Source organism: Carcharhinus amblyrhynchos, chromosome 4 (assembly GCF_965287045.1).
Source record: "Carcharhinus amblyrhynchos chromosome 4, sCarAmb.v2.hapA, whole genome shotgun sequence".
Taxonomy (NCBI): domain Eukaryota; kingdom Metazoa; phylum Chordata; class Chondrichthyes; order Carcharhiniformes; family Carcharhinidae; genus Carcharhinus; species Carcharhinus amblyrhynchos.
In genome coordinates, this window is record NC_137327.1 from 75,686,664 (window position 1) to 75,705,149 (window position 18,486).

Below are 18,486 nucleotides of genomic sequence, written 5' to 3' on the forward strand. Positions count from 1 at the left end.
TATTTCAAAGATCAAGGATAACCTACGGAAATATTAGGATCCCATAAAAAGCATGGAATTCTTGAATAGCAGAGAAAGTTGGCCAACAGGGTCAAGACTGGGTTTAAAACCTCATTAAGTAACAAGCATCATTAATAAAAAGAAATATAACATTAGCTCAATTGCATAATTTATTAAAGTTTGCAAAAAAGATTGCCACATAGTTGCTCAGTTAGAATGGAAAGGGTCAATATGATGACCATTGATTTGCAATTTAAATGAAACTGAAAATCTTATCTAAATATAGAATTCAAGCAGGCAAGCTTTGTAAAACTGCGTGCAGTTTTGGGCGCCGCACCTGCGCAAGGATATTTTGGCCCTGGAGGGAGTGCAGAGGAGGTTTACTAGGCTGATACCGGAGTTGAGGGGATTGAGCTATGAGGAGAGGCTGAATAAACTAGGCTTGTACTCGTTAGAGTTTAGAAGAATGAGGGGAGATCTCATTGAGACGTATAAGATGATGAATGGGATGGATAGGATAGAGGTGGAGAGACTCTTCCCGCTCAAAAAAGACAGTAGGACTAGGGGGCACAGCCTCAAGATAAAGGGGAGGCGGCTTAGAACGGAGTTGAGGAGGAACTTCTTCACTCAAAGGGTGGTGAATCTCTGGAATTCTCTGCCCGTTGAAGTGGTGGAGGCTGCCTCGCTAAATATTTTTAAGAAGCGGGTTGATGGGTTCTTGATAAGAGAGGGGATTAAGGGTTATGGGGAGAGGGCGGGAAAGTGGAACTGAGCCACAACAGATCAGCCATGATCTTATTGAATGGCGGGGCAGGCTCGAAGGGCTAGATGGCCTACTCCTGCTCCTATTTCTTATGTTCTTATGTTCTTATGTAATTAGTTACCATGGCACATTTAGCAAATCATTTATCTGTCCATGTTAAAATTGAACTTTTCAGCATTTTTAACGGACACACTTTTCATGCTGACAGCACCTCAATCTGAGGGTATTGTACAACAATTTAATGAGGACTCAGTTTACCTGTAGAGCTAAGGGTTTCCATCGCACATTCTTCAGCAGAGCAGGGGCTGAGGTGAGTGTGTTCTGAGGTCGCTTTTTCAAAGTCAATATAACCCCATTGGGATCTTCTCTGAGCGCATTGACGAGGTTCTTCAGCTGCCACCCCACCTTGGATCAAGAATCCAGAGAAACATAAAAAGAGAGATATTTCCTTGTCTGAGCCAAAAATAGAAACCGGAGTGAAATTGGAACAAAATGTAAATAAATAAGGCAAGTTATTGGAGGAATTTTACACTAGTATAATTTAAATATGCAAAGAGGGTGAAGGATTAGTCCCCAAACAACAGCTGTGTGAAACACGATAATTATAGTAAAGGAAGGCCATTTGGCCCATCTACGCCAGTGATGGGCAACCTGGGTTGGTGAGTAGACAGCATGAATGGCCCTCTTTCATCTAGTGGGCCACAGGATCGGGCACAGTCATTATGACCCAAAATCAGGCACAGTCATTATGACCCTTGAATGTCTGAATACATTTTCATATCGAAAATTGCATAATAAGTTAAGAAAATTCATATGTTAATAGAGCTATCATCAACTGCAAGTGGTAAAACAAAATAAAATTCACATTTGATTGAATGCACAATGAGTGCACAGCTCTCATAGCTGCACAGTTCTCATAGTCAATGTTGTGTGCCATCAGCATGTATCTCACGTCACTTGCTTTACACGTGTATCACTTCAGTTATACCGGTAGGTAAAAAAGCTATGTGGATGGAAACCAAAGGAATGTGGCAACCCTGCGGGTGGGTATCAATCGTCTCATGGGTTACATGCAGAATCCTAATGGGCTGCCTGTGGCCCGAGGCCACAGGTTGCCCACCACTGGCTAAAATGGTCTTCAGCTGGTTTTGGGAGCCGTGCTTCTCATACTCTGTCTTCCCACACATTGAATACAGTTACGTAGATTACAGAGAAAGTGATGGAAAGATGGACAATTTGAAGTCGCTCAGTGAGGTAGATTTTATGAAGAGCAGCAATATAAAAAATATAACCTACAGAGAGACATCAAACTGTATGATTCATGCATTAGAATGCCCATTCATATCTTTGTGTGAAGGATCACGAAAAGACACTTGGGGGAGCTGACTTTCTCTCTGTTGGGATTGTGAAGTAAAAAGTATATGCTCTCAAAGGAGAAAAGAAAAGTGTTTCAACTGCCAAAGCAAATTTAAGGGGAAAAGGAAGCATGGAGTTTTCCTGTGATCACAGTTTTCCCTCATGTCATCTAATCATTTAATTTTAATGACTTATGTGCATACACATACAAATCTTTAGAAGAGTTGGAAAAAAATTGCATTCAAACAAGTTGAGATGGTGTTTTCAAAATAACTTGTTGCTAAAACATTATATTAACTACCTCTAAATAGATACATATACATACATGTCATCATAATATGATATGGCTTTTATACAAATCTATGTCTATCTGTATCATTCAAATTTACATGTGAACAAATGTCCCTTCCATAAGCCAGATCAGAAAAACAGAATCTTTTCCCTCAAACATTGTAATCTGAGAACCTCAGTTAAAAAGGATCCTAAAGTCCAATTGAACAATCCGGTCAAAAAAACCAATCACAAAAATCAGTAAGAAATATGCCATTGGGCACCACTCTGGTTCCAGGATCATTCCTCTGCCATTAATTCAGTCACAATAAATAAATTGATTTCACAGTAAAAGATTCCATTGGTTGGTTACCATGATGGTTCGAAACCTACTTCAGAATATAAGCCTGAACATAATCATCAAATAATCAACACACAATTTACAAAAAGATTCCATTCTCCTCCATAAATATTCCTGAACTTCTTAATTGCTCTGATGCCTCTGCCTTCCCCTGCACATAGTACTGGCCATCATCAGCAGCAAAAAAAAAGACCTCATATCCCTGGAGTTCTGATCTGGCTTAATTCAGGCCTGATAGCTGATAGCATGATGTGAAGAATTAAAATACAAGTACAGCAGACCAATGGAACCTGCTGATGACTCCGTCCTTCCCCAGGCTCCACTGCAAGCTCCAATCATTCTACACCGACTCCTTCTCACAGTTATCCTTGGTGCGACAACTCTACTGCTGTTTCTCATGGATCAGTGCTCCTGGCTCCTTCCTAAACCCACCTCTCCTCGACTCTACTCCATTTCTCACATCTGATGCCCCACCCCTGTTCTAATATCCAAGCCCAGAAATGAAATCTTTTCTACTCAGGTTCGATCCTGCATCGAATTCTAATCATTAAGTTGATCTTCCAACAGATGTAAGGGATGTCCAGAAACACAGAATCCCTACAGTGCAAAAGGAGGCCATTCAGCCCAACAGGTCTGCACCAACTCTCTAAAACAGCATCTTATCCAGGCCCACGCCCCTATCCTATTCTTGTAACTCTGCACATTTACCATTGCTAAACCACCTAACATGCACATCTTTGGATGCTAAGGGGCAATTCAGTATGGACAATCCATCTAACCTGCACATGTTTGGACTGTGGGAGGAAAGTTTAAAGCTTACTTATTAGTGTCACAAGTAGACTTACAATAACGCTACAATGAAGTTACTGTGAAACCGGAGCACCCAGAGCAAAGCCATGCACACAGTCACCCAAGTCCCGAATCAAAACCAGATCCCTAGCACTGTGAGACAGCAGTGCTAACCACTGAGCCATCGTGCCTTCCCATGCAGAGATCAATATCCACGCCGTCTCCCCCAGGCAACCAGGGAGGTGTTAGTGTGATGGTAATATCACTGGAACTAGTAATCCAGGGACCCAGGGTAATGCTCTGGTGATCCAGGTTTGAATCCCACCATCAAAAAAATCTGGAATTAAATGTCTAACGACGATTGTGAAACCATTGTCAATTGTCGTAAAAACCCATTTGGTTCATGGATGACCTTTAGGGAAATAAATCAGCCATCCGTACCCGGTCTGGCCTGCTGTTATTGACTCTTAACTGCCTCCAGAATGATAAGCCACTCAGTTCAACTAGGGATGGACAACAAATACTGACCTTACCAGTGATGTTCACATCCCATGAAAGAATTAATACAAGACAAATTGATCGAAGGAAAATTAAAAGTGTATTGAAGCAGCTGAATCGAAGAATAATAAGGAGAAAATTGGAAACTTCATTCTTATAATTACAGTGAATCAATATAAGAAGCGCTGCAGCTTGATACACTTTCTGAAGTTCAGTGAACACAACAAAATCCACAATAAATGAGTATTTCTACATAATTAATAGAGTCACTTTCTCTCTCAAACTCACAAGCATACATTCATGTGCAGTCTTTGTGATTATTTTAAACACTCAGAAACATAGAATGCAGGAGCAGGAGGAGGCCATTTGGCCCTTCGTGCTTGCTCTGCTATTCATTATGATCATGGTAGATCATCCAACTCAATAGCCTGATCCTGCCTTCCCTCCTTATCCCCTGATCCCCTTTTCCCCCAAATGCTGCATCTAACTGCTTCTTGAAAACAAACATATAGGCCGCGATTCTCCCATTCTGCTGCACTAATTTTTTTAGCGCAGTTCCATGCCAGAAATCAGCAGGGAGGTGCAGGAATCACTAAAATAATTATTTGAATCTCATTTAAATGAGATTAGTGGGCCCGGCATGGAAACCTCTGAGCATGCTGGCATCTTCCCCACTACCATGATTATTTCACTCCAGCAGGGTTTACAGTAGCCCAACCCCACTGGACTGAAAGGGAGCAATCGGGCCCCCCAACTCAGGGTGGGCTGTGGGGTGGGGGTGTGGTCAGCCTGCTTGGGGAGGGGGGTTGGGTTAGGTCAGCGGGGTTGGGACTTCAGGGAAATGGGGCAGGTGGTCAAAACTGTGGGGGGGGAAGGGGTTGGTCAGTGGTAACTATTGGGTGGTGGGGGGGATTGGCTAGCAATCGGGTCTTGGGGGGACTTGCACAGCCGGCAATGCAGAGATCTCAACGATCAAGCTGACCAGCAATTGGGAGGCCAGAACTGCCGGGCACTGAGCATTCGTTGATCTTGGCGCTGACAGATCGGCGCATGTGCAGTGGCCCACTCAGCACTACATTGCCAGCCTCTCCAGTGAAGAAGGCCCTGCCACAGCTTTATAATGATATACTTGCTAGTGACCTCTGCAGTGCAGAGTGTAGGAGATTCTTCTCTGAACTCCCACTGAAAAAACCAGCTTGAATTACTCCACTTTTCATGCAAATTCAATACTTCAAATTTTTTGGGGAGAATTTTGGCCACAATGTTTTGGCCTCAATGATTTTCTGTGGTCATAAATTTCACAGGTTGACTACTTTTGTGTGAAGAAGTTTCTCCTCATCTTGTCTTAAATGATTTACCTTGTATTCTCAGAGTGTGACTCATTATGCAATGATTTGCATTTGTGTGGCATCTACAGTAAAATGTTCTAAGGTTTGCATAAGGACATAAGCAAAAATAAAATTGGTCTTGGATCAATAAAGAAGTTTGGTCAAAGTGGTGGCTTTTAAAACAAGTTCTTAATAGAGGCGAGGAAGATGGAAAAGTGAAGCAAGTTAACCAGGGCATTTCAGAGCATGGCATCTAGGTTAGCTGAAGGCACTGGCCTCATCAGTGACAAGAATGAACAGATGCAAATGATACAAAAGTCAGAGGAAATGATTGTGGAGTATGTTGAGGCTGAAAGAGGTTAGTGCAATATGGATGGGTACAAATAATAAACATGATGCAAAAATTATTCAGTGTTGAGGGAAAATGTTTGCTTAGTACAGTTGTCTGAACAGTACTTATACAGCCTGATAATAAGGAACACCATGTGTTTCCACATTGTGTAATCCAAATTCAGCTCACAGTGACACTGTAGGCCAAAATACCAAGATTTTTAAAAATTCTTTCATGGGAGGTGGGCATCCATGATAAGCCCAGCTTTTTTTGCCCATTGGTGGTGGTGATGAGCTGCCTAGGGATCTTGGAAAAGCTGAGGCCTTAAAGTAAAAACTTCAAAAGTTGAAATATACAAAAGACAATCCAATGGTGTTATTGTGAAATATGGGCCTGTTTGGACATGTGAGGTTAGTAGGCCTGTAAACAGATCACGTTGTCATCGCAATTTTACATTGGTCAGCCTGGCATATGACAGTGTCCCCAGAGAGGCGCAATCTTCTTCAGCACTGGACCTTGAACATGTTGAAGTCAAAGGAGAACTTTGCCTATACACTCTGGCTGCCAGGTAATAGCATCTTCTGCAGATCCTTCCATCTTGCCTCCCTGCTGGCCCTGCACCACCTGCTCCTGCACCTCTACTCCTATAGATTGCTCCCTGGGATACTGCCTATGGTCACATAGCCTCCTTCCCACCTGGCCTTCTCTTCCTCCTCAGAGGAGGTCCCACCAGCTGAGTACACAATCCCCCAAGATCAGAAATACATAAGACACTGTTCAAGCACCTAAGGGTCTCTGCACTCAGGCTGAAATTTTCAGATAAAGATGGCAAGACCAAGAATTCCACAATAAATGTATTCACATATGGAACACACCAAAAATGACAGAGAAAAGGCTCAAGGCACATAAATTTCACAGCAAAAAACTTCAAACATTTTAAAACTGGCATTAGTCTTCTTTGTTTGCTGAACTATGTTTAAACATTCCCAGGCTAACTCATGCCCAACTCAATCTTTTTCTGAATTTCATTACATAATCCAGAAGAATAATTTCAGGACCCTGAGTCACTAATTTCTCCTGAATCAGTTCAAGTGGCACCCTTATTTCATAACCATACAACTGGAAAGAACTGAACTCTGATGACTCATTAGTGGTGTCCCACAGAGCAAACAAGAAGAATGGAATTTCCCAATGCCAATCATGAGGATAGCAATGACAATAAGCTGTTTTGCAGGTTTGATCACTCAATGCTTGAGGTTTTTCTACTTATTAACATTTTTTTTTATCATGGGATTTGGGCATTGCTGGATATGCCAACATTTGTTGCCCATCCTTAATTGTCCTTGAATGACACTAGGCCATTTCAGAGGACATTAAAGTATCAACCACCTTGCAGTGGATCTCGAGTCATATGGGCCAGACCAGGCGAGGGCAGCAGATTTTCTTTCTGAGAGGCATTAGTGAACCAGATGTTTTTTTTTAACAACAATCAGCAATGGTTTTATGTCTGGCAAATGTTTTCTACCGCTTGATACGGGCGGCATGTCTGACAAAATTTAACTGCATCTTTATGTAGTTCAGGTCATTGGAAATGTTTTTGTATCTTAGCCTGGGTTTTCCTAATTCCCAAATGTCAGGCTATCGGGATTTCCTGAGCTAATCTTAAAATTTCATTCCCATATATAGACAGAATTACTGGCTAGTGAAGTATGGCCCATTGTTCATCTGCAGAGACTTAAGGTGGTGTAGATTTCCTCATAAACACATCGTCTTTAAGGTAATAACTCTCTGAATTGGGCTCTGCCTCAGTTTCAGAATAAGTTTTTCAATATAGCTTTTTAAAATTCTGGATCCTTCCGCTGTAACTCCACTAAATTTGTTTAGGCTAAATGCCTCAACCTCATTCTCTCTAACCTTCTCCCTGAATAACCTTTTCAAAGATAGACCCAGACAACTGAAGTTCAGCATCTTCCCCTTGTCTTTTAAATTCTTCCTCTTCCTATCCAAGTCTGTGGGCCTGCAATCTTGTCACTACACTCTGGTAACAACCCAGGATGCTCATTTTGTAAAACCTCCATTGATTGTGTTTCAATTTCCTAAAATGGATTGAACTCCTGCAATGGGCAATTTCTCTACAATTCCAACAATTACTTGTGTTTTCAAATCACTTTTCAAATTTAGTCTATTGAAGTAAGATAGGCTTAAGTTCCTATTGAAGATCACTGTAATCGGTCTCCAATTTGCCCTTGTATATCCAGCCTTGTACACTGCACCCTTGCTTTCTACCTGTTCATCTTTAGTAGATGGCATTCTTTTGTTTACTAGCACTTTTCCTATCACCAGGTTTTCTGTATCTCACATTTCCTTGCTGCCTTCGATATGATCATTTTCCAGCTCTCAACTATCTGTACGTAATGTCATAAGTATCAGCCAGAACAGCAGATTCTCTGAACGTTTTACATTGTCTTTCCCCTAAATAAGTTCAATGGTTTCTGGAATAAAATTTCTAAATTCTTCCATAATCATAATATCCCTTACATTTTCAAAAGTCTTTGCTGACTTCAATAATCAAGATCATCGATCCCATGCATTTCCTTTCTCTCTTGCAAACTCCACAAATACCTGATTAAGTCTCTTTCTTATGGTCCTAAACTTTAATTGATAAGCTTCAAGGACAATCTCATAGCCATTTACTGTTGTCCTTTTAACTGCTTCATACTCTGCACGCACATTAACGATGGTACCTGACAGAACACACTGTAACATTATTCCAAGCATTTTTGGCCAATACAACTTCATTGCTATCTTTTCAAATTAGGTGAAATATCTTTGAACACCATCCTCCATAAATTTAGGCACTAAACAAAGTTTCTTAGATAAATCAAATCCCTCAAATAAATCAAACTCACCATCTAAATCACGATCTCACCTTTCTTCCTTTATTCTAAGCTTCACTTTAGACAGTTCCATACTGTCTTGCTTATTTCTCTACCTGAAGCTTTCAATTTCTTTCCTTATCCTTTCCTCACTTGCTAACTTCTCTCTCTGAAGTTTAATTTCAAGTTTTCGTGTTTCTATTTGTTGCAGCTTTTTCTCCTTTTCTGACTCCTCTTTTTCCCATGCAAGTTGTTTTCTTTCTCCTTTCTTTTTAACTCAAGTTTCTTTTCCATTTTTCTGTCATTTTCTTTTTCTCCTAGACCAAGTTTTTTCAGTTCCATGTTTTGTCAAGGTCAAGCTTCTGTGTTTTTCTGTCTCTTTACTTCAAGTTGCTTCACCTTTAGTGGAAGTATCCCTTAATCCAAATCCAAATTTCTTGTTAATTCAATCTAATCATGGAATTTTGATCTTGCTAAGATCCCCCAAATTTGATGTAATCAGTGCTATCATTTGTGACCAAGCCAAACTCCCAAGGGAAGTCTGTCTCACTGATCATAAACCATTTGTTTTATTGTGAAAACGTGAGGAAAAGTGAGAGATCTGAAAAACATCAAACTCCAATAACACCCTTAGAGTATCAAAATTAGAAAAAAATACTAAAAATATTTTAAAAACTTAAGCACACAATTAAAATTGTCTTAGAGAGCAATCCCCCCCCCCCCCCAAAACATGCTTGGTCAAAAGTACACAAGTAAACTACCTTTTTGGCAACAACCTCTGACAGATTCTAAAACATTAAAATCCAATAATATTATCCAAGTATTGTTGTCATTTTAATAAAGGAGCACCTCACAACTTATCAAACACTTTCACTCTTATGTTGAATTCCAAAAGGATGTTCAGAAACAACCTCCTTCCTAAAATAAAGGCTCTCCTGGTTTTACACTGGGTGGTGACTACAATTCAAACTTTTATAGCTTCTCTGCATCCACAAAAATGAAGTGGTCTCCAGGCTTGCCCCCACAGCAATTCCACTCAGTCAAACATCCTTTTCCTTAAATATCTTTCCCCCTTTCATCACCGATTCATTTGTCCTTAAACATCCCTTTGAATGCATCTTCTCTAAATCTAAAAACTTTTCATGTCTTCTAATTTGTCTCGGCTTTTCGGGTCAATAAAATGCAATATACCTTCCCTTGTTTACTCATAGAACCCCAATAAATGCAAATGTTCTTTGTCATCTCTGAACTCCCTTTTAAAATTCAACAGCTGAAAAACCAATTTCCTTACTTATCTTACAAGTTTCTGATCCAATCTATTTACTTGTAAATCAAACCCAGCATAAACTCTTGTTACAAATGCACAAGCCTAACACCTTTAACCTTCCACCTCTTAGACCTCACAGACGACCTGTATCGAGTAACCATTGCCCTGTTTAATTAACCCTGGTCTCGCATGCACACAAACACACACACATACACAGTTTTTTTCCAAACTGCACAAAGAAATCATAAAACATAAAAATATTAATCTCTCAGCACACCCGTTAAACTTTTTTCCAGAATCTAATTCTATCTACAAATAGAAACCTTCTAAAATAACGAAAAATGCTGGAAAAAAACCAGCAGGTCTGGCAGTCAGCGTTTTTCTAACATTTTCAGTTTTTATTTCAGATTCCAGCATCAGCAGTATTTTAATTTCATTACAGAAACTTTCTGAACTCATTTAAATTTACATGAACTTCCACTTTCATGTTATTAACCTTCTATAAAAACACATGAAAAAGTTCAAATGAGATTTAAGTGGCTTTTTAATGGCCTACTAGGTTCATTATTACTTTTGAACAACCTTCCTAGCCCTGAAAATCTTACACTATCTTTGTGGGATTTAAAATTCCTCATTTATGAACAAAATTGAAACATTTTCAAAATAGTATTTTTAGAAGTCAATGATATTACAGCTTCTTTCTTAATCCTATGCAAATGTCCAGAACTTAATTTCACTACTTGTAAAATAATTTAAAAATAAAGAATAATTAGCATTTCTTACTTCCTGGTTTGTGCTATGTGAGAATTCTTTAATCTGATAGACCAGAGAGAGGTGTGAGAGAGGTAAGATTTGTGAGGAAAGAGAGATAGAGGGTGCAAAGGGAGAGAGGGCAGTGAAATAGGAGAGGGTGTAATGAGGGAGAGGAGAAAGTGCAAGTGGGGAGAAAGAAGAGATTGTGAGGGGCAGACAGATTGTCTGCAGCTGCAGAGCGCATACATACGTCTGGCTCACTCCCTGTATCAGGGTTTTCATTCACCCATACACACCATCATGCTCCTTCATCTCTCATAGGGAGTGATGGTGAATGGGCACCCTGAGACTGGGAATGAACCAGAGACGTACACTCTCACCCTATTATACTCCAATACTTTTTTTGTGAAATGTTACACTGATCTTTATTTTTCTGACACTTGCTCATCGGCCTCGAGTGAAAAAAAAATGGAAATGTGCTGCCCCCGCCACCAAAGAGAAACAGTTGAACAAGCCTGCATTACAGTGTCTGGCTGATTTGATGTGGTTCAAGCATTCCTTGTTGGACAAGAAGAGGCTTTTATCTGTGCTGGTAAACTGATAGTGTGGAAACAATATACTACATACAAACAGCTGGAACGCTGATTGATTTGTTAAAGGGATAAGAATGGACTTTGGTTGAAAAATTCTATTTGGATTAAACTCCAGTAGTACTTCTGTGCCAAACATGCAGTCCCTAAACCTAAGTGTGGATCTAGGCAAGTTAGGTATCTCCAAACTGGTGGAGGCATATGTACTCCATGTCAGACGAATCTATTGAAAAGATGTTTTGTTAATTTATTATAAATAAACATCCCTTCCTCTAATTCCAGAATGAAAATTTTTACCACCTGGCACAAGTAATTTACTGGGAATGTATACCACATGTGCAGCTCCTTCTAAAAATTTAAAAAGTAATTATAGGCAATTAGCATTCATTTTCTTTCCCTTCAATTGTTGGTTGTTGTTGTTTCACTTCCCACATCTAGAGGTGCAAAAGACAAACTTTCATCTGTTTCCGTCGCTTGTTTTTCTTGGAACAGGTCTCTAGCTGTCGCCAGGGGCTTACAGCTTGAGAGTTGCCACTCCGCATCAAGCAAAATTGAGCCAGAGTCTCTCCTGCTCTTACTGCCTGCCATTGGCATATTGCAAATGAAGGACTTTGCAAATTGATACTCAACTTGTTTGGCCACATTATGATGCATCTTCCTCAGTCATCAAATCCTGGAATGGGACTTGAACCTGGATCTTCTGGCTCAGAGGAAGTGATGTTATCCACTGTTCTGCAAGACCTCCCTTTCCCCTCAATATCTCTGCTTAAAGTGAGTGCTACCATACATTTCAGAATATTGATTTGCAACTGTCCAAGTGTATCGGGGATACACACAAATTAAACTATTTGTTAGAATGGTATAATTCACATATACCTCACATTTCTGTGTTTTTTTCCCAAGCTAATGCACCTCTTCAGATGATTATTTGTACTTTGAGACACAGATTAGATCCCCTAAGCATAAATGCACCCTAGTTATATGAGACATATAGCACTTTACAGACATGGTTAATATGCTAACTGTACTTGCTCCTCAACACTGGGCTTTTTTTCTACAATAGAAATGAAAGTTATACAAATATAGAAGCTCTGAGGTAAGCTGGCTGTCTGAAAAATCATTAATCAATTTTCTACACCTAACACGCGAGTCTGTGTTGTGGGGGATTCCAGGTCACATTTCAGCTTCCTGTTGTTGTCCTGCTTTTGGATAGTCTGGGTACAGGTTTTGGTGGGTTGGGGATCCGGCTTTTCGCACCGGAGATTATGGTTTCTCATTCTGGGATCTATATTCCAGGATCTGTAGATGTGGTATGCATTTCCAGTAAATTATCTTGTGCCAAGTGGTTAGAATTTTCATTTTGGAAGTAGAGTATTTATAATAAATTAACAAAACATCTTTTACTTAGATTCTAAGTTAAGAGGTTTATATTATGTGCATATATTCATATATACACAGTCTTTGGTATTTGTGGTAGCTTCTCTGTCTAAGGAAGGAAACCCTAAAAAATCAAGATGAATACAGAAGATAATGTGACTGGTGACTGCATTACTTCATAAAGGAGTTATTTAGAATGAAAAAAACAGCCTCTGGAAACCAAAAAGTAGTCCCTCAGGAAAATCTCAACAGCCCTCATTTTTCTTGACCCCTGTTTGATGCTTGCAAATCAATTGCATTTTGAAGTCAATGGGTGAGATTCTCTGGCCCCAAGACTGGAAATTTTCACCTGAACTCAACAGACCTTTAAGTGGTCCACCGAATTTTCAGTCTCAATTCCTGTGGTGGGCAAGATGTGAGAATTTCAGCTGATGTGTTTTGAGTGGTCCATGTCGTGTTTTGGGTATCCACGTTTTGTTGCATCCGGTTATGGGTTTTCTGGACTTCAAATCCAGGTTTTGGGGGTCTGGGCTTTGGGGGCGGGGGTTCTGTATATTGAACAGGTACAGGTACAGGTGCAGCTATGAGAAATCTGGGTTCATTTTTCTGAACTTGAAACCTAGATTTTGTGGGATTTGGGTCAGCGTTTTAGCACATTCTACATCATGTTTTAGACTTGTCTTGAGTTCTGCTTGTCCCAAGATGGAGTTTAGGAGATTGGTGTCTGGTCTTTGTAAGGGTTCTGGGGATCTGCATTTGAGGGTGCGGGTCCATATTTGGTGGGCAGAAGGCATTTCTTACCGCTTTGAAACCTCTTACAGTGATTGGTGATGGCAGCAGCCATGCCAACAAAAATAACTGCTCCAGCTCCTCCAATCACAGGTTCCCTCTCTCCTGTACTTGCTGCTCCTCCAATCATAGATAAAAGTGGGAGAGAGGAAAGCTGTGATTGGAGGAGCAGCTCCTCATGGACTCTGACTCTTCCACATAAGGCTGATATTCCCCTCATTTTTCATCCCCATCATTGATTTTTTGCTGGCATTTTGGGGCTTCCAAGCACAAATTTGTTGAGCTTCTCTGTGCATTCTGAACCCTGATGTCAAACACCCAACTAGTCAAAGTTAATATACACAAAAGGACAAAATGGGACTGATTGATTAGCACAACCAAACAGTCAGCTCAGGCACAATTTGTGGAATGGTCTCCCTCTGTGCTGGAAAATATTCTAGAAGTTACTATGGAACCTGGGCAGCCAGGTAATCAACAGCAAGGCCCTGAATTACCTTAATCCCATTAGGCTCAAGAATCAGATTATTTAGTCTGCTACTGAAAAACAGTATATTCAGATTTAGAATTAAAATGAAATGTACCACTCATGTTGGTCAGATGTTTCAGACCATTTGATTTCATGTCAATTGAACTGCATCTGATTAACAAACATTTTCTTGTCCCAAAAAATTCTTCAGTTCTTATTGTGGAAAAGAAGGGAGCGTGCAATCGACTATGAGAAACTTGAGTGGGCATACTAGTATTTTCCTGGTCCTTTTATTCATACAAAGAATTACAATTCCTTTCACAATTTAAAAAATCAACAGCAAGTTTGCCAAAATACGGAAACATAAATTACTCAGTGTACGTTGCGTGACATAATATTCAATTAAAGTGCCTAGAGTTGAAATTTAATGGTAGCCTAGTCAGTAATTTTAAGTCATATCATGGCTGTGGCAGATTTATATTGAAATGGAAAAAAAATCAAAGGATTCATGTCAGTCCTCTTTGCAGCCTTTTATACTGAGCATGGCATTAATCACTACCGCCAATACACAATTTGGAGTCTGGCAATTTCATGAATTATCCAAACCTCATAAATTAGTTAAGATTGTGAGTGTTAGAAGGGTACATTGAATGCAGGAAGCAGCACAGCTCTCCAGTGCACACCTATGAGTCATTGGGCTCAATTTTATAAACTCTTAGATTGGATGGGAAGCAGAAGGGAGGGGCACCATAAAAAGATGAGGGAAGACTTCCTAGTGCCATGCTATTTTACTGGTGGGAGAAAAAGTACAGAAGAACCCACTTGCCCATGGTCAAATGAGCAATTTATACAGACATTTAACGGCCTCTTCACACTGACGTTTACCCATTAAATCATATTATAGTCCCAACAGGCTGAGGTGAGGGGCGTGAGGGAAGGAGCATTCTTCTATTCATGCATTCTGCAGCCCACAGGGGCCCTGAAGTGGTAATGGTTGTTCCCATAACAAAGCCATGCCCTCACCAACATCAGCCCACCCCCATTGCTGGGGCTTGCCTGATTGGCCCTGGTGCCCCAGATCCCTCTTACATGATTTCAGGGGACCAGCTGCAATCTGAGAAGTAGCCACTTCTCAGTGGCTCTTGCAGATATTACTGATCTACGAGGCCTCTAACTGATTAGGGATTCCAATGATTATTTTAAGGAAAGGCACCTCCAATGGTAACTAATTAGTTGCCTGAATCCCAAGAAATGCAGCTGGTGGCAAAAGAAACAAGACTATCCTTGGCTCCCTGGCATGTTACCAAGAGCCTCATCACAATAAAATCCATCCCACTGGCTGAATTGGGGTCCTGGAGCAAATAAATGCCTTTCCCCATTCAGCTATGCTGCTGTCAAGTGCAGCAACTAATCACCACACCAACAGAGGCCAGCTGACTCAGCAGAAACCAGGAACTCAAACTGGAAACTACTTGTTCTATTGCTCAGTACCACGTCATGCCCAAAACTAAAGAGGCTTTCCATGGTCATTTTCAGCAATAAACTGTATTTTAGCACACAACTGTCAAAGCCATCTATCTGAATGGCAAACACAGTTATGGATTATTAGGGAATCCCATTGGTCTTTGATGTATGTCAGAAATTCAGCCACCTGATGTTCACTGAATCAGTGATCCGAAAACTGCATGCAGCATCCAGCCAGCTGTCTATATCGGTTCCCAGGAGACAAAGCTTCCTGAGTCAGACAACTACCCTTAAAATACCAGTGCTGAGGCATGTGTTGTCCAATCTAAATGATGTCTGAGGGACAGGCATTAGTATGGCAGCTGAGAATGAGATAAAAAATTATTTAGGATATGAGATTGTGCTATTATGTTAGCACCCGATGCCTCTCAGTTAAAAAGGACAATTTCATTCAAACAGCTATTTCAATCTGGGAAGATATTAGCCCGCTTCATCCCTGTGCTGGGTTCTTCAACACATCAAAGTGCCATTCATTAACAGCTGTGTAATCCCCACAGCGACCAAGGATTCACATACCAGCTTACGGTATTAATAAGAGAAAGATGTAGCCATGGCAATGGAGTTCAGTGCTCAGAAAGAATCACTGATTTGTGACTTGTCAATTCACCGCAGGCTTCTGGAATCCTCCATGCATAAAATTACACAGCAGTCTCTTTCACTGTATCCAGACTGTCACAGGTCCTTCCACCTAGACAACGGAATGCAAATGTATTGAAGAGGTTCCTGTTCGTTGTCTTTCATCGCTGTTCTCCCCAAAGCAAAGTCAATGCACAAGATAAAAATAGCAATTGTTGGCAGGATAGCAGGCACATTAGCATTTGTTTTAGCACAGGCTCTGTAGTAGCAAAGGTTTACACTCTGAAAATTAAATAGTCTTTTCTCTTTATAGATGCTGTGTACCTGATGGCTGTGTCTCGTACAGTCTGCTTTCATTTCAAACTTGCAGAATTTTCAATTTCATTTTAGATCACCCGTGGATTCCTCACAGTTATTTGGAGATTTGTTGATTTATAACAATAGAGAAGTTCACTTCATGTGAGCTATAGCTGATGTACAGCAACTAAACAATTTAAATTCCATTTTTATTGAATGGTATTTTGGGATTGTTCCTTTTGTTGATGGTGATTGAATTCTATGAAATTATTTATGAAAACTGTAAATGAGTGGTCTTCATTTTACATATAATTCTGTATGTACATATTTATTTTCATCTTTTTCTGGTTATAAAACCAGGAATACCAGGCAGGATGGTATTATTTTGAATTTATTTGTTCATCAAATGTGGGCATCGTTGGCTAAACCAACATTTACTGTCCATCCATGATTGCCGTTGAGAAGATAGTGGTGAACTTCTTGAACTGCTTCGGTCCATGTATTTGTAGAAACACAAATAACGCTGTTAAGGAGGGAGTTCCAGGATGTTGGTTCAGTGACAGTAAGGGAACAGCTATATATATTTCCAAGTCAGGATGGTGTGTGCCATAGAGAGGAATTTGCAGGTCATGGTATTCCCATGCACCTGGATACAAGGATGATGTTTCCCCTGGCTGTGGGGGTCAAGAACAAGGGGTTGCAGTCTCAGGATAAAGGTTAGGTCACTTTGGATGGGATGAGGAGAAACCTCTTTACTCAGAGGGTGGTGAATCTGTGAAATTCTCTACCGCAAGACTGGAGGTCAAGACACTCAATATATTTAAAAAGGAAATAGATAGAATTCCAGACTATAAATATGTCAAAGGGTATGGGGAGAGTGCGGGAGTATGGTGTTGAGGTAGAAGATCAGCCATGATCATGATGAATGGTGGAGCACACTCAAAGGGCCAACTGACCTACTCCTGTTCCTATTTTCAATGTTTCACCTGCTGCTTTATCCTTCTAGGTGGTACAGATCGGGAGTTTGTAAAATGCTGTCAAGGGAATATGTCACACCATATGAATATGTCTTGCTACTTGAAGTTACATATCTGGGGGTAGGAAGGTGGCAAAGTCTCTTAATCTCCAAACTATAACTTTGGCAGGTGGTTAGAAGAATCGCAATACACGATATAGGGAGAGCCCCTTTTCTGGTAGAAAAGGTTAAGGCGCATGGGATACGAGGCCAGGCAGTTAGGTGGATTGAGAACTGGTTGGGAAATAGGAGACAGAGGGTAGTTGTGGAGGGTACCTTGTCGGGCTGGAGGCCAGTGACCAGTGGTGTGCCGCAGGGCTCGGTACTGGGACCTCTCCTCTTTGTAGTCTACATAAATGACTTAGAAGAGGGAGTAGATGGTGTGATCAGCAAGTTTGCTGATGACACCAAGATGGCAGGGTTGGCGGGTACAGAACTGGATTGTCAGGTGATACAACAGGATATAGATAGGTTGGTGCAGTGGGCAGATAGGTGGCAGATGGCATTTAATCCTGACAAATGCGAGGTGATGCATTTTGGAAGGAATAATGCAGAGAGGAGTTATGTGATAAAAGGTAGGCCGATTAGGAGTATAGATGTACAGAGAGACCTGGGAGTGCAGGTCCACAAATCCATGAAGGTTGTGTCACAAGTGGAGAACGTTGTTAGGAAGGCTTATGGGATGTTAGCCTTTATAGGAAGGGGCTTAGAGTATAAAAGCTGCCGTCTAATGCTTCAGTTATACAGAACGTTGGTTAGACCGCATTTGGAGTACTGCGTCCAGTTCTGGTCACCTTATTACCGGAAGGACGTGGAGTCTCTGGAAAGGGTGCAGAGGAGGTTTACCAGGATGTTGCCTGGCATGGGGGGACTGGGTTACGAGGAGAGACTGAAGAGACTGGGGCTATTCTCCTTGGAAAGAAGGAGATTGAGAGGGGACATGATAGAGGTATATAAGATACTGAAGGGAATAGATAGAGTTAATAGTGAGAGACTGCTCCCTAGACTGGGTACGAACACAAGAGGTCATCAATTAAGGGTGAGGGGGGGGAGGTATAATTTGGAGGTAAGAGGAAGGTTCTTTACACAGAGAGTTGTGGGGGTCTGGAATGCGCTACCGAGTAGGGTGGTGGAGGCAGGCACGTTGGACTCGTTTAAGATGCAGTTAGATAGGCATATGAGTGAAACGGGAATGGAGGGATATGGTAGGGGCTATTAAATAGGGTAAACCTCGGGAGACACCGGAAGGGCAGGCTGTAT

At 40.9% G+C, this 18,486-nt stretch overlaps 1 protein-coding gene across 1 annotated transcript in view; it reads right to left on the minus strand.

Annotated features, from left to right (window-relative positions):
* LOC145342123 (connector enhancer of kinase suppressor of ras 2) overlaps window positions 1–18,486 on the minus strand; it is a 711,051-nt gene that overhangs the window by 347,188 nt on the left and 345,377 nt on the right. The window contains exon 9 of the mRNA XM_080187363.1: window positions 1,022–1,168. Coding sequence (XP_080043489.1) covers window positions 1,022–1,168 — 147 coding nt within the window. The remainder of the gene's footprint in view (window positions 1–1,021; window positions 1,169–18,486) is intronic.